The sequence below is a fragment of the Pseudoliparis swirei genome, chromosome 6 (genome assembly GCF_029220125.1).
Source record: "Pseudoliparis swirei isolate HS2019 ecotype Mariana Trench chromosome 6, NWPU_hadal_v1, whole genome shotgun sequence".
Taxonomy (NCBI): Eukaryota; Metazoa; Chordata; class Actinopteri; order Perciformes; family Liparidae; genus Pseudoliparis; species Pseudoliparis swirei.
In genome coordinates, this window is record NC_079393.1 from 2,101,502 (window position 1) to 2,122,413 (window position 20,912).

At 36.0% G+C, this 20,912-nt stretch overlaps 1 protein-coding gene and 2 non-coding genes across 4 annotated transcripts; all 3 read left to right on the forward strand.

Moving 5' to 3' along the window:
- Positions 1–5,332: 5,332 nt before the first annotated feature.
- faap24 (FA core complex associated protein 24) lies at positions 5,333–19,112 on the forward strand. 2 transcript variants are annotated; one of them, XM_056416420.1, is made up of 9 exons: positions 5,333–5,429; positions 6,163–6,305; positions 14,766–14,921; positions 15,019–16,547; positions 16,861–16,971; positions 17,481–17,540; positions 17,974–18,092; positions 18,490–18,543; positions 18,856–19,112. In XM_056416420.1, exons 1-4 carry the CDS (start codon positions 5,333–5,335, stop codon positions 15,268–15,270), a joined length of 648 nt encoding a protein of 215 aa, XP_056272395.1. In that variant the 3' UTR covers positions 15,271–16,547; positions 16,861–16,971; positions 17,481–17,540; positions 17,974–18,092; positions 18,490–18,543; positions 18,856–19,112. The 2 variants fall into 2 exon arrangements, with proteins under 2 accessions (XP_056272395.1, XP_056272396.1); XM_056416421.1 differs by lacking the exon at positions 17,481–17,540.
- LOC130196026 (small nucleolar RNA SNORA3/SNORA45 family) lies at positions 17,581–17,707 on the forward strand. The gene has a single exon (XR_008832175.1). It is a non-coding gene; the product is annotated as a small nucleolar RNA SNORA3/SNORA45 family (small nucleolar RNA).
- Positions 18,585–18,711, forward strand: LOC130196025 (small nucleolar RNA SNORA3/SNORA45 family). The gene has a single exon (XR_008832174.1). It is a non-coding gene; the product is annotated as a small nucleolar RNA SNORA3/SNORA45 family (small nucleolar RNA).
- Positions 19,113–20,912: the final 1,800 nt, after the last annotated feature.

Genomic DNA, 20,912 nt, shown 5'->3' on the forward strand with positions numbered 1-20,912 from the left:
CTCAAATCTACGGCGCAGATCTTTATTAGGCTGAATCATAACAAACCTCCACAGATTTTATTTTTAATTTAAAATGACACTCCGTGACTAAACAACACTAGTATTTATAAAGTCAACTGTCAGTAGTCTATTTTCTCCTCCGCTATTGTTTCCGGTTGCTGGTGTGAAATGCATTCTAGGATATCGGCTGGCCAGAGTAAGCACAAGTCTCCTCTGATGCATCCTCCGGAAAGTGGGAGGATCACATCCAGGTATTTTGACCGTGCTTTGCGAGAAGCTGACTTGGAATTGGAACATGTACTCGGGCTGAGACTGATGACGTTTCACGAGTCCACGAGAACACAAGTACAGAAAAGTACGGACAAGAACGCATATTGAGAAACGGCTAAAGTGTCCTTGAGCAAGACACTGAACCCCCAGTTGCTTCCCGGGCGCTTCACTGCTAAGGACGGGTCAAATGCAGAGAAGAATTTCACCAATGTGGGATTGATAAAATAATGTATTCTTATTGTTATTATTTCAACTTAATTAAATGACGTTCAGGACATTGGCATATATTTTTTTCTGTCAGGATGTCAAATTCTTTGTCGAGACTTTTCAACATTTAGTTTGGAAAGTAGAATACGTCATTTTTGAAATGTCAATAAAATGGTTACTTAGAAAGAAATGAAATTTTGAGTACATTGTTTGGCCATTTTGCCCATTTTGCCCATCTTCTGTATGTTCATGGGCGATAAGTGTTTTCTGCTTTGCACTTCAATTGAGAAGAAGGAGAATGAGAGTGAATGAGATGGAGATGCATGAAAGCCGTGATGAGGGGTGAGTCATACTCTCAAATAGTGTCTCTTATCTAACCAGTCTGGTGTGAGGTGCTGCCGTCTGCTACTGTGCTACATTGTTATGACAAAGTATAACATGAGTGTTATTCAACAAGATCAGTTTCTGCCTAGCTACAATTTTGTCTGAATTTCACACAATAAATCTGCAAAGAGATGATTTGTTGTGATTAACCTGTCACACAGTCCAGTAGAAGTCAAACGGGTAACATTCTCAAATGGAGAACTGAGTGTGAATCACACAGCCACCAACACTATCTCACTGAGTACAAACCCTCATGCATGAATGGGTGGTGAATGCCAGAGTGTTCTTTAAAGTACTTTGTTTGGGCAATGAGTAATCCAGGACTGCTGTGTTATGGGAGAGAATGAAGGTAGTAATGTGTCATTACAAGCTCCAGCAGCCATAATCATTTCTTGTTTTCCTTAGTAATCTCGTCAGAGACGTCTGAGAGAGAGCCCAGTCCTTATAAAAGGTATCAGGAGAAATATCTTTCACCGTGGATGTATTTATAAAATGCTGGTGTGTATGTGTAACATATTTAGTATAGATTCACATCATGGTTGGGAAGGTAATTATACAACCTATATTGCTGTAGTAGGCTATACAGCAGGCCTATTCAACTAGCGGCCCGCGGGCCGGATACGGCCCGTTTGAGTTTAACTCTGGCCCGCAAGACTGCCTGCAAATCAGTATAGCTTGGTAAGAAAAAATAAAACTGACGGACACGCCTCTTTTATACATTGAGACATCTAACCCAGAGCCATTGAGTTTCACTGTTGCCTCAACCAAACCTGTATGGTTACATCTTTATGTTACGCACCCGTGTTGGTTGCCGGTGTTACACCCCTACTGGTTTTCAGACCTACTGGTTTCCCTGCGCGTGCGTTGTGTTCTCTTCACATCTGCAGCGGGGCTCTGTCTCACTCACCAGATTCGTCACACATTCACAAACATATTGCTGGAGATCTTCAAGCCACCGTTCATATCCATTTGGGCGATTACGATTGTATAAGTGAGCAGCGCATCACAGCCACGTATGAAGAAATACATTTTCGAAAAAATAAAAAGATCGCCCGACCTGGTTTCGATCCCTTTCACGCAAAAGGAGTCTGCACTCAACGACATGCAGTCTGTGTGCTGTGCCACCAGATATTAGTTTCACCCAAAGTCATTTATATATTGGCGGCTGTAGCTCAGTGGGGTAAGAGGGCCGTCCTTCAACCGCAAGGTTGTGGGTTCGATCCTCGCTTAGTTGCAAGTTGAAGTGTCCTTGAGCAAGGCACTGAACCCCCAGTTGCTTCCCGGGCGCTTCACCGCAGCCCACTGCTCCTTAATAACTAAGGATGGGTTAAATGCAGAGAACTAATTTCCCCTTGGGGATTAGTAAAAGTGTATATTATTATATTGATGCATTAAGTCACATTTCTTATGTTTTCATGGGAACAGTTTGGTTTGGGATCTGAAACAACTGGTTACCTTGAGCGGATATTTACACTTTGAAACATGTTTATAGTGATGCTTGTTCGCAACACTTTTGCCACACAATACCGACGCATTTTCGTGTGTGACTGTTTACCTGTGGAAATATACATTACTGTTTTTCATTTTTAGCCATTATTTGATCAATATTCTGTGCGGCCCTCACACCCCCTGTGATTTTCTTATTCGGCCCACTTGCTACTGAAGTTGAATAGCCCTGCTATACAGTATCCACTGCTTCCCCCGTGAAAGTAATGTAGAAGGAATGCAGTTTAATTTATAATACTATTCAATATCATGGTCATATCCAAGTCGTCAAATGGTTGATCGTAATATATGCTAAATGAATGCAGATGTATAAAAAATGTCCTTTAAAATACTATACATGTCACGGGGTGGGGCTCAGGTGCAGAGAAACTACAGGTTTAAGGTGAAACAAAAACACTTTACTTCAGGAAAAGGTACAACAGTAAAACTCTGGCTCGAAAGCAACTACAAGAAAACACTAGGAATTAACAACGCGAACAAAGACTGGGAATTGATCATCGAAACAGAGACACTACTAGAGACAGAAATAAAGACAACAAACCGACAAGAGACAAGGGAATGACTGGCACAATATATAGAAAACACAGGTGTACGGCATCAGACAATCAAGGAAACAGAGGAGTGGCTGATTGCAGGTGAAGGGAATGAACAATCAAGGAGACAGGAGTGTCTGAGTGCAGGTGAAGGGAATGAACAATCAAGACACAGGAGACACAGAACAGGGCGTTACATTACAAGAGTTTAGGTATGTAAAGTAACATTTATTCATAGCAGTGGCGGCTGGTGAAATTTTTTTTTGGGGGGGCGCAGTTGGGCGACGCGGTTTAAATAGCACTCAACAATGAGAAGAAAAGAGGTTTTGAGTAGAATATTGTAAAAAACAAAGCTTTATTTCAAGAACACAGCGTGCTCAACACGGTCCAATAACAACTATCAACACACTGTAACTTTGGGCATGAGAGGTTCAGAGCAGAATTCTTTAAGAAACATTGGGTTGGGTTTTAGAGGTTTGCAAAATAAAAGAGTTTCACCCTCACATGAAAGAGGTTCAGAGCAGATGTTACAGATGTGGAACGGGCATGGAAGAAGTCGGCTCAGATGGTGGATTTTCCCAGCACTTATTTATTCTGCAGAAGACAACAGAACACACACATTTGCCTTCTGATCTGTCTCTGCACTTCCACTTCCTCAGCAAAATAAAACCATTGTCCATGGAAGACAGGACCACATTAAATCTAAATAATAACAATTCTCATCAAAAACCATGACATGTAACATACAAGGGGAAAATAGAGACCCCTAATGGACAAAATAAATAACTACATGAGCTAGAGTCATTTCAGCAGAAACAGAGAAAATTCTAACTTTGAACAAAAGGGAAACACATACCTGCAGAAGACAACAGAACACACATTGCCTTCTGATCTGTCTCTGCACTTCCACTTCCTAGACACGCAAAACACAATTTACACAAGGAAAATATACGTCGGGGCGACCGGATGTAGCTAAACAAACGGTGCCAAAGTGGCTCAATGAGACCGCCACCAAACGTATATGTTGACGGTCTAAATGACATGACAGCTGGACGCCGTGATCGTATTTGCGACCATTACTGTATGTAACATAAACGGTTAATTTTTATAAAAGAATATAGCCAAAATAGTGCAACATCGTTTTTCACTCAACTCACCCTCAGCAATATAAAACCATTGTGAGCAGGGTTGCCAGGTCTGTGTGACAAAACCAGCCCAAAAACCAGCCCAATATCAGAACTCAAAATATGCCCGTGCCAAACCATATACACTGCTTTTAAAGTCCAACAGCATTGCTATCATTGCCAAATGTATTGTAATATCTACAAAGTAACAACATATGTTTAGTTTGCCAGCATTAAAAGCAGTTTTCCCTCAAGTTATTTCACCTAGGTCCTAAAATGGCCTTGTGTAATTATTATACAGTATATTATCATAAATAAAAATGTGTGTAAGTGCTGATCTTGAGTCAGTTTGGTAGGATTTGGGTATGAATAAATTATTTCATTTAAAATATGGATTTTTATTTAAAGATATTCATGTAATTTGCATGCAAAATAGGTCTACCCGAACCAAGGACAACAAATTCAACCCGCGCAACACTTCAAAAGTGGCCCGATTCCGCAGGAAAACCGCGGACCTGGCAACACTGCTCTATGGGCTGAGGGAACATACGGGTCTCTGATCTGCCCAATAATCCAATCGCGTGCGCACATTTGTGCGCCCCAAGATTCCCGGTTTCATCTGCCAATGTGAAGCCGGTCATTGCCAAAACGACTGAAATGTTGTATCGATGCCGTACACACACGTTAGACCAGCGCCTCGAAAAAGGGGAGGGGCTTCTCTCCGTGATAATGGCGATATATTATATTTTTTCACATTAACTTAAGTGGTTGTTGACAGGCTTACGGTCTCCCACACACATTTAGCGCGTCAACACGGTATATTTACTATTGAAATGATTTGGCATATAATGTTTTTTGACAGATTGTTTTCTTTTTTTTCTTCTTTTTTTTTTTTCATCTCCAAATTTTAAGAGGGGCGGCGCCCTAGCGCCCCCTATGGACGAACCGCCACTGGTCCCTGCAGGTGTGTGTAGGTGGGCGGGGCAGAGGTTCATCAGAGGAGGGGGAATACCTGAGTCCATTAGCAGCGGTAGAAGATCTTTTCAAACATTAAAGGTGATAATAAAGGCGGTAAATACACACAGGGGAGTGAAGGGTTAAATATGAAAGCACCAGTACCTCTCAGGTGTCCTTCAGTTCATGTATTTAGTTACGTTTCATCACTTTTAGGAGTATTCGTGTGTTTAGTGTGTGAAGAGGACGTGTTTCCCCTCTTGGCCTCCGGGGGGCGCCAGAGAGTCACACCCGCTCCTCGTCGACAGCAACGAGCTGCAGGCGAAGAAGAGACTTCACCGCCTTGGTGACGTCATGGACACCAACGCGGTACTGAATGCGGGTCCTCCGTACGGACACGTTATTGCCAGCGAGAAATGGAGAAACTCGTCCCTCATTCAAAGTTTAAAGGGTAATTATTATTGTTAATGTTGTGATTATTTTTCATGTGGAGACAACAAACTTGCGGCAAAACGCCATTAAGAAATAGCAACGTTTAAGATAGTTTCGCTTTAATGCAGACAAACACGCGGTTAAATAACACGACTGAACACTTTGTATGCTTTAAATACCTCCTGTCTTTAATTCGGCTCGCATGCCGTTGTTTAAAAATGTCTTAATAACGTAAATGCAACTTATTTAAGTATTGTACGACGCGCCTGCCCGTTATTCACTTCCGGGTTCATGACCGGGAAGAAAGAGGGTTGCTATGGCAGCGGAAAGCGTATTGTCTTTTTTTTTAAAATAATTTTTATTGGATTAATTTTCCATTATGATATTTTCGCGATGTATTCTTTTTACTTTATATCTCGTTCATTATTTAGAGTGTAACTTTCCTTTCTTTCTTCTTTTCCTTTCGCACTTTTGTGGGCCAACCCCGGAAGTCGCGTCACACCGGTTCCCTCCGCCGGCAGCCAATGGGATTCTTCCATTGGATTTCAGATTATAGTTAATAAAATAACTTCTATAAATGATATTTTCACATTTAGTTCAGCGATATAATCCTCACTAAATGTTTAGTGAGAGCCGCAGAGTGAGTTTTACCTGAATCTTTTAATAGTTGAGCCCCCATAAACATGTACGTTGTGGCCTCCGGCAGAAGGACAACAAAAACAAGAACAGAAAGGCTTGTTCCTCCGCTGCAGGCGGCGCTGTGAGAGTCCTCTTTGAGGACCGGCTCGGCGTGGCGGACTTCCACCTGCCCAACAACAGCTGCGTCCTGTACGTGTCCGAGAGCGACGTCATCGCGGGAAACGGCTACAAGAGGAAACTGGTCCGCTACCGCAACGTGGGTTAACTTTATATGACGTGTTATAACATGACTTCATCTCCCTTTTATAACATTATAACATGATTTCATCTCCCTTTTATAACATGTTATAACATGATTTCATCTCCCTTTTATAACATTATAACATGACTTCATCTCCCTTTTATAACATTATAACATGACTTCATCTCCCTTTTATAACATTATAACATGACTTCATCTCCCTTTTATAACATTATAACATGACTTCATCTCCCTTTTATAACATTATAACATGACTTCATCTCCCTTTTATAACATTATAACATGACTTCATCTCCCTTTTATAACATTATAACATGACTTCATCTCCCTTTTATAACATTATAACATGACTTCATCTCCCTTTTATAACATTATAAAATGATTTCATCTCCCTTTTATAACATTATAACATGACTTCATCTCCCTTTTATAACATTATAACATGACTTCATCTCCCTTTTATAACATTATAACATGACTTCATCTCCCTTTTATAACATTATAACATGATTTCATCTGCCTTTTATAACATTATAACATGACTTCATCTCCCTTTTATAACATTATAACATGACTTCATCTCCTTTTATAACATGTTATAACATGATTTCATCTCCTTTATAACATTATAACATGACTTCATCTCCTTTTATAACATTATAACATGACTTCATCTCCTTCTATAACATTATAACATTATTTCATCTCCTTTTATAACATTATAACATGACTTCATCTCCTTTTATAACATTATAACATGACTTCATCTCCTTTTATAACATTATAACATGATTTCGTCTCCTTTTATAACATTATAACATGACTTCATCTCCTTTTATAACATTATAACATGACTTCATCTCCTTTTATAACATTATAACATGACTTCATCTCCCTTTTATAACATTATAACATGATTTCATCTCCCTTTTATAACATTATAACATGACTTCATCTCCCTTTTATAACATGTTATAACATGATTTCATCTCCCTTTTATAACATGTTATAACATGACTTCATCTCCCTTTTATAACATTATAACATGACTTCATCTCCCTTTTATAACATGATTTCATCTCCCTTTTATAACATTATAACATGACTTCATCTCCCTTTTATAACATGTTATAACATGACTTAATCTCCCTTTTATAACATTATAACATGACTTCATCTCCCTTTTATAACATTATAACATGACTTCATCTCCCTTTTATAACATTATAACATGATTTCATCTCCCTTTTATAACATTATAACATGACTTCATCTCCCTTTTATAACATGTTATAACATGATTTCATCTCCTTTTATAACATTATAACATGACTTCATCTCCTTTTATAACATTATAACATGACTTCATCTCCTTTTATAACATGTTATAACATGACTTCATCTCCTTTATAACATAACATGATTTCATCTCCTTTTATAACATTATAACATGACTTCATCTCCTTTTATAACATGTTATAACATGACTTCATCTCCTTTTATAACATGTTATAACATGACTTCATCTCCTTTTATAACATTATAACATGACTTCATCTCCTTTTATAACATGTTATAACATGACTTAATCTCCTTTTATAACATTATAACATGACTTCATCTCCTTTTATAACATTATAACATGACTTCATCTCCTTTTATAACATTATAACATGACTTCATCTCCTTTTATAACATTATAACATGACTTCATCTCCTTTATAACATTATAACATGATTTCATCTCCTTTTATAACATTATAACATGACTTCATCTCCTTTATAACATAACATGACTTCATCTCCTTTTATAACATTATAACATGACTTCATCTCCTTTTATAACATTATAACATGACTTCATCTCCTTTTATAACATGTTATAACATGACTTCATCTCCTTTTATAACATTATAACATGATTTCATCTGCCTTTTATAACATTATAACATGACTTCATCTCCTTTTATAACATTATAACATGACTTCATCTCCTTTTATAACATTATAACATGATTTCATCTCCTTTTATAACATTATAACATGACTTCATCTCCTTTTATAACATGTTATAACATGATTTCATCTCCTTTATAACATGTTATAACATGACTTCATCTCCCTTTTATAACATAACATGACTTCATCTCCCTTTTATAACATTATAACATGACTTCATCTCCCTTTTATAACATTATAACATGACTTCATCTCCCTTTTATAACATGTTATAACATGACTTCATCTCCCTTTTATAACATTATAACATGACTTCATCTCCCTTTTATAACATTATAACATGACTTCATCTCCCTTTTATAACATTATAACATGATTTCATCTCCCTTTTATAACATTATAACATGACTTCATCTCCCTTTTATAACATGTTATAACATGACTTCATCTCCCTTTTATAACATTATAACATGACTTCATCTCCCTTTTATAACATTATAACATGATTTCATCTCCCTTTTATAACATTATAACATGACTTCATCTCCCTTTTATAACATTATAACATGACTTCATCTCCCTTTTATAACATGTTATAACATGATTTCATCTCCCTTTTATAACATTATAACATGACTTCATCTCCCTTTTATAACATTATAACATGATTTCATCTGCCTTTTATAACATTATAACATGACTTCATCTCCCTTTTATAACATTATAACATGACTTCATCTCCCTTTTATAACATTATAACATGACTTCATCTCCCTTTTATAACATTATAACATGATTTCATCTCCCTTTTATAACATTATAACATGACTTCATCTCCTTTATAACATGTTATAACATGATTTCATCTCCTTTTATAACATGTTATAACATGACTTCATCTCCTTTTATAACATTATAACATGACTTCATCTCCCTTTTATAACATTATAACATGATTTCATCTCCTTTTATAACATTATAACATGACTTCATCTCCTTTTATAACATGTTATAACATGACTTCATCTCCTTTATAACATTATAACATGACTTCATCTCCTTTTATAACATGTTATAACATGATTTCATCTCCTATTATAACATGACTTCATCTCCTTTATAACATTATAACATGATTTCATCTCCTTTTATAACATTATAACATGACTTCATCTCCTTTTATAACATTATAACATGACTTCATCTCCTTTTATAACATTATAACATGACTTCATCTCCTTTTATAACATTATAACATGACTTCATCTCCTTTTATAACATGTTATAACATGACTTCATCTCCTTTATAACATTATAACATGATTTCATCTGCCTTTTATAACATTATAACATGACTTCATCTCCCTTTTATAACATTATAACATGACTTCATCTCCCTTTTATAACATAACATGATTTCATCTCCCTTTTATAACATTATAACATGACTTCATCTCCCTTTTATAACATGTTATAACATGATTTCATCTCCCTTTTATAACATGTTATAACATGACTTCATCTCCCTTTTATAACATTATAACATGACTTCATCTCCCTTTTATAACATTATAACATGACTTCATCTCCCTTTTATAACATTATAACATGACTTCATCTCCCTTTTATAACATTATAACATGACTTCATCTCCCTTTTATAACATTATAACATGACTTCATCTCCCTTTTATAACATGTTATAACATGACTTCATCTCCCTTTTATAACATTATAACATGACTTCATCTCCCTTTTATAACATGTTATAACATGATTTCATCTCCTTTTATAACATTATAACATGACTTCATCTCCTTTATAACATTATAACATGACTTCATCTCCTTTTATAACATGTTATAACATGACTTCATCTCCTTTTATAACATTATAACATGACTTCATCTCCTTTATAACATTATAACATGACTTCATCTCCTTTTATAACATGTTATAACATGACTTCATCTCCCTTTTATAACATTATAACATGACTTCATCTCCTTTATAACATTATAACATGACTTCATCTCCTTTTATAACATTATAACATGATTTCATCTCCTTTTATAACATTATAACATGACTTCATCTCCTTTTATAACATTATAACATGACTTCATCTCCTTTTATAACATAACATGACTTCATCTCCTTTTATAACATTATAACATGACTTCATCTCCCTTTTATAACATTATAACATGATTTCATCTCCCTTTTATAACATTATAACATGACTTCATCTCCTTTTATAACATTATAACATGATTTCATCTCCCTTTTATAACATTATAACATGACTTCATCTCCCTTTTATAACATTATAACATGACTTTATCTCCCTTTTATAACATTATAACATGACTTCATCTCCCTTTTATAACATTATAACATGATTTCATCTGCCTTTTATAACATTATAACATGATTTCATCTGCCTTTTATAACATTATAACATGACTTCATCTCCCTTTTATAACATTATAACATGACTTCATCTCCCTTTTATAACATTATAACATGACTTCATCTCCCTTTTATAACATTATAACATGACTTCATCTCCCTATTATAACATGACTTTATCTCCCTTTTATAACATTATAACATGACTTCATCTCCCTTTTATAACATTATAACATGACTTCATCTCCCTTTTATAACATTATAACATGACTTCATCTCCTTTATAACATTATAACATGACTTCATCTCCCTTTTATAACATTATAACATGACTTCATCTCCCTTTTATAACATGTTATAACATGACTTCATCTCCCTTTTATAACATTATAACATGACTTCATCTCCCTTTTATAACATTATAACATGATTTCATCTGCCTTTTATAACATTATAACATGACTTCATCTCCCTTTTATAACATTATAACATGACTTCATCTCCTTTTATAACATGTTATAACATGATTTCATCTCCTTTTATAACATTATAACATGACTTCATCTCCTTTTATAACATGTTATAACATGACTTCATCTCCTTTTATAACATAACATGATTTCATCTCCTTTTATAACATTATAACATGACTTCATCTCCTTTATAACATGTTATAACATGACTTCATCTCCCTTTTATAACATGTTATAACATGACTTCATCTCCCTTTTATAACATTATAACATGACTTCATCTCCCTTTTATAACATGTTATAACATGACTTCATCTCCCTTTTATAACATTATAACATGACTTCATCTCCCTTTTATAACATTATAACATGACTTCATCTCGCTTTTATAACATTATAACATGACTTCATCTCCTTTTATAACATTATAACATGATTTCATCTCCTTTTATAACATTATAACATGACTTCATCTCCTTTTATAACATTATAACATGACTTCATCTCCTTTTATAACATTATAACATGACTTCATCTCCTTTTATAACATTATAACATGACTTCATCTCCTTTTATAACATGTTATAACATGACTTCATCTCCTTTTATAACATTATAACATGATTTCATCTGCCTTTTATAACATTATAACATGACTTCATCTCCTTTTATAACATTATAACATGACTTCATCTCCTTTTATAACATTATAACATGATTTCATCTCCTTTATAACATTATAACATGACTTCATCTCCTTTTATAACATGTTATAACATGATTTCATCTCCTTTTATAACATGTTATAACATGACTTCATCTCCTTTTATAACATTATAACATGACTTCATCTCCTTTTATAACATTATAACATGACTTCATCTCCTTTTATAACATTATAACATGACTTCATCTCCTTTTATAACATGTTATAACATGACTTCATCTCCTTTTATAACATGTTATAACATGACTTCATCTCCTTTTATAACATTATAACATGACTTCATCTCCTTTTATAACATTATAACATGACTTCATCTCCTTTTATAACATTATAACATGATTTCATCTCCTTTATAACATTATAACATGACTTCATCTCCTTTTATAACATGTTATAACATGACTTCATCTCCTTTTATAACATTATAACATGACTTCATCTCCTTTTATAACATTATAACATGATTTCATCTCCTTTATAACATTATAACATGACTTCATCTCCTTTTATAACATTATAACATGACTTCATCTCCTTTTATAACATGTTATAACATGATTTCATCTCCTTTTATAACATTATAACATGACTTCATCTCCTTTTATAACATTATAACATGATTTCATCTGCCTTTTATAACATTATAACATGACTTCATCTCCTTTTATAACATTATAACATGACTTCATCTCCTTTTATAACATTATAACATGACTTCATCTCCTTTTATAACATTATAACATGATTTCATCTCCTTTTATAACATTATAACATGACTTCATCTCCTTTTATAACATGTTATAACATGACTTCATCTCCTTTTATAACATTATAACATGACTTCATCTCCTTTTATAACATTATAACATGATTTCATCTCCTTTTATAACATTATAACATGACTTCATCTCCTTTTATAACATGTTATAACATGACTTCATCTCCCTTTTATAACATTATAACATGACTTCATCTCCCTTTTATAACATGTTATAACATGATTTCATCTCCCTATTATAACATGACTTCATCTCCCTTTTATAACATTATAACATGATTTCATCTCCCTTTTATAACATTATAACATGACTTCATCTCCCTTTTATAACATTATAACATGACTTCATCTCCCTTTTATAACATTATAACATGACTTCATCTCCCTTTTATAACATTATAACATGACTTCATCTCCCTTTTATAACATGTTATAACATGACTTCATCTCCCTTTTATAACATTATAACATGATTTCATCTGCCTTTTATAACATTATAACATGACTTCATCTCCCTTTTATAACATTATAACATGACTTCATCTCCCTTTTATAACATAACATGATTTCATCTCCCTTTTATAACATTATAACATGACTTCATCTCCCTTTTATAACATGTTATAACATGATTTCATCTCCCTTTTATAACATGTTATAACATGACTTCATCTCCCTTTTATAACATTATAACATGACTTCATCTCCTTTTATAACATTATAACATGACTTCATCTCCTTTTATAACATTATAACATGACTTCATCTCCTTTTATAACATTATAACATGACTTCATCTCCCTTTTATAACATTATAACATGACTTCATCTCCCTTTTATAACATGTTATAACATGACTTCATCTCCCTTTTATAACATTATAACATGACTTCATCTCCCTTTTATAACATGTTATAACATGACTTCATCTCCTTTTATAACATTATAACATGACTTCATCTCCTTTTATAACATTATAACATGACTTCATCTCCTTTTATAACATGTTATAACATGACTTCATCTCCTTTATAACATGTTATAACATGACTTCATCTCCTTTTATAACATTATAACATGACTTCATCTCCTTTTATAACATGTTATAACATGACTTCATCTCCTTTTATAACATTATAACATGACTTCATCTCCTTTTATAACATTATAACATGACTTCATCTCCTTTTATAACATTATAACATGATTTCATCTCCTTTTATAACATTATAACATGACTTCATCTCCTTTTATAACATTATAACATGACTTCATCTCCTTTTATAACATAACATGACTTCGTCTCCTTTTATAACATTATAACATGACTTTCTCCTTTTATAACATTATAACATGATTTCATCTCCTTTTATAACATTATAACATGACTTCATCTCCTTTTATAACATTATAACATGATTTCATCTCCTTTTATAACATTATAACATGACTTCATCTCCTTTTATAACATTATAACATGACTTTATCTCCTTTTATAACATTATAACATGACTTCATCTCCCTTTTATAACATTATAACATGATTTCATCTGCCTTTTATAACATTATAACATGATTTCATCTGCCTTTTATAACATTATAACATGACTTCATCTCCTTTTATAACATTATAACATGACTTCATCTCCTTTTATAACATTATAACATGACTTCATCTCCTTTTATAACATTATAACATGACTTCATCTCCTTTTATAACATTATAACATGACTTTATCTCCTTTATAACATTATAACATGACTTCATCTCCTTTTATAACATTATAACATGACTTCATCTCCCTTTTATAACATTATAACATGACTTCATCTCCCTTTTATAACATGTTATAACATGACTTCATCTCCCTTTTATAACATTATAACATGACTTCGTCTCCCTTTTATAACATTATAACATGATTTCATCTGCCTTTTATAACATTATAACATGACTTCATCTCCCTTTTATAACATTATAACATGACTTCATCTCCCTTTTATAACATTATAACATGACTTTATCTCCCATGTTATAACATGTTATAACATGTCATGACATGTTATAACATGTCTCTCTCCCCCTCTGGTCTCCTGTGTCCACAGAGCGGCAGCCGCCTGCAGGAGCTGGTTCTGGTGGAGAACACCCGGCTCAGTGAGCAGTACTTTGCCGCCGTGCAGAAGTTCGTGGTGTTGGACCTCGGCCTGACTCTGCTGCCGGTTGCCGGGCCGACCGAGGCCTCGCAGCTCATCGCGCAGATCGTGAGTCGCGACCGCCGCTTTGAATTCAGCGCTAACGTCAAAACGTCACTTTGAGGCTCGCGCAGACACGTTCTCCGGGTCCTCCGGTCGCCTGCAGGTCCACGGCGAGGGCAGAGAGAACCCCTTCCGGAGGAGGGCGTCTTCCGGGCCGCCGGAGCCGCCGGTGCTGGCTCTGGTGCGCCGCGTCCCCGGGGTCGGCGGGGTCAAAGCCGCCGCCCTGCTGGAGCGCTTCTCCAGCGTCCGGCTGCTCTGCAACGCCGGCCCCGCCGAGCTGGAGCCCGTCGTGGGTCCGGCCGCGGCCCGGCAGATCCACGACTTCTTCCACAAGCCCGCCGCCGCCGGAACCTGAAGGCTCGGGTCTGGAGTCCTTCTGGAAGGTTCTGGACCCACAGGACGCGGAGACGGGTTCTCTCGAGTCCGGCGCTGCCCACGAGGCCAGGAGGAGGAGCCACGTGGCTGTGATTGGCTGTCCGGTTCTCGACTGCGTCTGCTTTTTGTTTTGTACTTATTATTTTATACTACAAATCACATTTCTATGCCGTTGTTTGATTTCTGTGGCACAAAGTTTAGATTCATGTTATAACTGCATTTTGACCAAATATTACGTATTTAGTCTGGAGAACAGTGGACTCGAATTCTGCTGTTGTTGTTGTTGTTGTTGTAAAAGGACTTACCACACTGTAGCAGTCTTGCATTGAACGTTTTACTTAAGAAAAAAAAGTACAACCAAGAAATATTACTTCACGTATTAAAATGCAAAGGACTAAAATGTCCCTGTGACTTTTATTCTATAATAATATGACATCGTAAAATGATGATTACTCGTGAATTTTTGTAAAAGCAGCATTTTATTGCGATATTTTATATCGTGGTACCGTTTTCATTTCTTGTAGTAAAGTACAATTAATAGAAAAGATGAAGATAAAGTACAATAATCTGAAATTTGTCACTTTACTCTGAAAATAACGGTTCAGAATAAGTTGAGAAATGTAATTTTAAATAACATATATTGTGCTTTATTTTGTTATTCAATATCTCCTCGTTCCCTTCTTTGAGAAGGATAAAATGTGTTAAAAGTAATTAATCAGTCTGCCTCGTGATTAAATGGGTTATGCTACTTAGGAACCGCTATTGCAAATCAGCATATAGTTCATCCTTTATAATTGTCCTCATACGAATAAACATAAAATAAAGTAGTTTCAAATAATATTCAGATGAAATATTTTTAAAATCTAATCTCTAATGAATGCAATATAAGATAATAAAAACTATTAAAATATCAAAGCTATTTAAAATATCAAAGTTTGGGTATTTAAATAAAAAGAAGAATGTCAATAAAATACATTAGTGTGACCTTTAAAATATATATTTCAGAATATGCTATATTTTATTAGATTATAATTATTGGATTATTATTAGTGGATAACATGTTGCTCTAAGAATCGGACTCTGTAGAGAAGACTCACTAAAGATGATTAAAAAGTTTATTATTAAATCATAAAATCACTCCCTACCACCAGGCGTCGCTGTGGGTAGCTTTGACCTTTCTTTCTGCCGTGAGCCAAATCTCGCACAAAAGCGCGTGGTTTACAAATCCCGTTCCTCTTCCAACTGACGTCCAACATGGTAGGTGCTCTCTCGAATCCCCGTGCGCTGAGAAGCTGCTAAATCTACGGCCATCCTTGTTCACCCGGACACCAAACTGTCACCCGGTGACGGTTTACGGTGCAGCCAGCCCCCGCGATCCTTTACCGGGTGTTATTCCGCGGGATTTTATATCATTATGGGGTATTTTTGAGCGGTGTACTGGGCTCACGTTAACAGTCTGCCGATAAATACATCCAAGTAAACGTAAAGGGCTATTTAGCCTAGCTTGCTAGCTACTACTGGCTGTAAATCCGTTGTATTCTAATCGATACCAAATCTTTTTTCTTCACAGCCCCCCAGGACCAGGAAGCACCGAGGACCGACATCCTCCCGGAGGCCGTGGTGCTGGGTCACGTGATGGTGATCCGCTCTCAATTTACACCGTGTTTACAAACTGATGGAGGTTAGTTTCCGGTTCGTTCGTATTTGTCTGTTCTGCTGTAGAGACTTGAGTGAGTGTGCACGTGGTCTGTAGAGTGAGCGTGCACGAGTTCTAGAGACTATAGTGAGCGTGCACGTGTTTTACAGTGAGCGTGCACGTGGTCTGTAGAGAGTGAGCGTGCACGTGTTCTAGAGACGAGAGTGAGCGTGCACGTGTTCTACAGTGAGCGTGCACGTGGTCTGTAGAGAGTGAGCGTGCACGTGTCCTGGAGAGACTGGATTCTCACCTCGGCGTGCCTCGTCGTCTTGGTGTGCTTAGAGTCCTCTCAGAGTGAAGACTGCTTCAATTCACCGGCTGGTTCTCTGTAGGCCAGTCGGCCGCTTTGTCAGTTACAGACTGTTCGTCACGATGATGTCATCGTGACGTCATCGTGATGTCGGTGGTTAAACCTTCTAGAGCCGTCATGGTGTAACCGGCTGTGATGGATTATTCTAATGGATACCACATCATCTTTTTTTCCACCACAACAGCCGACCAAGGAGACCGAGGCCGCGAAGCTCCGAGGACGCGTCGGCCACGTGGTTGCCATGGTAACGTCGCTTTCCTTTCGCCTCCGTGTGTCCGGTGCCCGTAGAGACTAGAGTCTCACCTCGACATCACTCGTTGGCTTGGTGTGCTAGAGTCCTCTTAGAGTGAAGACTGCTCCTATTCACCGACCGGCTCTCTAGGCCGGTCGGCCACATGGTCAGTTACACGCGGCTCGTCACTGGTGATTATGTCATGGAACATGCTGATGGTTTAAGGCCCTCTTTGGTGAAGTCTCATGGTCATCTCAACACTCTGGTTAATTTAGATTGCATGTTGTTGCTGTAAAGAGATGTTCAGATTATTAGAAATTACTTGATTATCATGATAGAAAGTCGTTAAAAAAAAGCTGTCCTGGAGTCTTTGTTTACGTCCCGCTCTGGAAAGACGACAGTTGACCGTCTCTTCTTTCTGTCCGTCCTCCCTGTGTCTCCTCAGCCGTCCTGGGTACTTAGTACTCGGGTGAAGTCGGTAGGAGACGTCACCGTCTGAAGAGGAACGGACCGGGCTCCGCTACGGCAAGAAGACCGGCCGCCATCATGGATGCCGAGCGCTCCGTGAGTGTTGACCAATGATGTCGTCCTGAAACAAAAGGCGGAGCCAGTTGGCGTCCGTCAGATCTACCGGCTGAAGATATTCTGTATGAGAAATGTCACGCTCTTTTAATGTAGAGACAAGTGAGCGTGCACGTGTCCTGGAGAGACTGGATTCTCACCTCGGCGTGCCTCGTCGTCTTGGTGTGCTTAGAGTCCTCTCAGAGTGAAGACTGCTTCAATTCACCGGCTGGTTCTCTGTAGGCCAGTCGGCCGCTTTGTCAGTTACAGACTGTTCGTCATGATGATGTCATCGTGACGTCATCGTGATGTCGGTGGTTAAACCTTCTAGAGCCGTCCTGGTGTAACCGGCTGTGATGGATTATTCTAATGGATACCACATCTTCTTTTTTCACAACAGACGACCAAGGAGACCGCGAAGCTCCGAGGACGCGTCGGCCACGTGGTTGCCATGGTAACGTCTCTTTCCTTTCGCCTCCGGTGTGTTCGGTGCCCGTAGAGACTAGAGTCTCACCTCGACATCACTCGTTGGCTTGGTGTGCTAGAGTCCTCTTAGAGTGAAGACTGCTCCTATTCACCGACCGGCTCTCTAGGCCGGTCGGCCACATGGTCAGTTACACACGGCTTATAAAGTTGTACAAAATAGAAAGCGTGCTGTCATTGTCTATTTATTTCTGTCCGTACTGAAATATTTTTGTTGATGGAGAAATTTGATTTTTTTCATGTGATTATCCCAATACTCATGTGTGTTTTAACTGTTTTCCAGAGCATGCTGCGATCCAGGCCGGAGGGGGAGGAGCCTGTCTGATTGCGTAATATTACTGCTCAACTTTATTCTGTTGAAGCTCAAATGTAACCTGGAAAAATACAATTGCTGTCAAAACAGTCGTAATATATAAATACACCAACGCGGCAAGACATCGACTTTTAGTTGTTTCTGCTTTTGTTCTCTCTATTGTGCCTTTTTCGTTTTGTTCAAATATGTTTAAAATAATCTACACAAATAAATGTTTACCTGCTCTACTTTTTTTGTCTGCTTCATTTTTTCTGACACCGATGTCCTCGTATTGAGAAGTAGACATCTGAGAAATGATGCCAAAGAAGTCACAAATATAATGTCATGTAAAGTAATATAATGCGTCCTGAAAAGTTCTATGACGTAAGAAAATTAATTTATTGCAAATCATGTAAAGTTAAAAAAACACGTCTCAAAGTTAAATGTTATATAGTAAAAGATGTCATGAGTTTAAGGTGCTTCCCTTGGTGAGTAGACTGAGAACTTTTGGATGTTCCAGACTAGAGGCAGAATAAAGGGCCTGAGCACTGCTCCCTGTGGCGCTCCTAAAAAGTCTGAATTGTATTTAAAGCACTAGAGTTAAAAACGACATGATCGGCTGGCAGTTGTTTCAAGATGACTAAATGCTGTGGAGCATCAAAAGTAGTGCATCGTCTTTCCTACACTTCCTGAATGCAACTGCAGTATGTCATAAAATGTCCAAAGTAAAAACAGTTATGTAAAAAGCTGTCAAATATATGAAATAAAGAATACTAGTTATGAAATGTAATATTTCATAAATTAAGACATTGTGAAAAGTGGTTTTAAGTATTTCCTGAAAAAAAATGTTGGGTATTTCATTAAAGTATAAGACATTATTTTAATGATTTAAAATTGTTTTAATTGTCTTCAAAAGTAAAAACATTTCATGAAATGGATTTTAAAGTTGTGAAAAGTAATGGTTTGTCAATTAATGTTAATTTTTAAAAAAAATATTAGTCATGTCATGACGAGTAAAAAAATTATATATTCAAATATATCATGAAAAATAATAAGACAACATGTAATGAAACGTAAAAAAACTATTATACTATGTCATTAATAGTTTAACGTAGGGACAAGCATCGGGTCGGGTGCTATAAAGACTTCTGTGCTAGCCACGGTTTGTCCATAAGAAGCACCATAAGGTGGCTCATACGTGTACCTGGTACCAGAACACCTGAGGCCGGGATCGACGAGACTGGAGGGGTTATATCTCCCAGTTGGCCTGAACGCCTCAGGATCCCCCAACATGAGCTGGGAAATGTTGCGAGTGAGAAAAGCACAATATATTCAAAAATAGAAAAGAGGAATAAACAAAAATAGGATGGAATAAGTGTAATTCACAATATATGTACAAAATATAATAATAAGAATGCACATTATATACAAAAGTGGAAGAGAGGAATAATAAAAAATCACAAATATAAAAAATATAATATAATAAAAATGTACAATATATGTAAAAAAGATTAATACAAAATTGACTTTATTGATATAAAAAAATATATAATATTAAAAATGCCCAATATATACAACACATAGGAAAGATAATTTAAAAAAGCACACTGGGTAAAAAATAGAATAATATAAAATTCACTATATAAAAAAATAGGATATAATAAAAATGCAAAATATGTGTAAAAATAATAAATGCCCATTCTATACAACAAATAGGATGGATATTTTTTTTTAAAGCACAATATATGTAAACTAGAACGGGCACTCGGTAGAGCGCAAACCTTCCCATATCACAAGATTGGGCATTGAATTATGAACATTTTGGCATTAGTTGCATGCCAATTGGATAAAAATTGACCGTGCTATGGTAAAAAGAAGATTTTGACCTTTCCATGACCTTAACCTTTGACCCGATCGATCCCAAAATCTAATCAAATGGTCCCCGGATAATAACCAATCATCCCACCAAATTTCATGCGATTCGGTTTAATACTTTTTTAGTTATGCAAATAACACGCATACAATTAAATAAATACAAGGTGATCAAA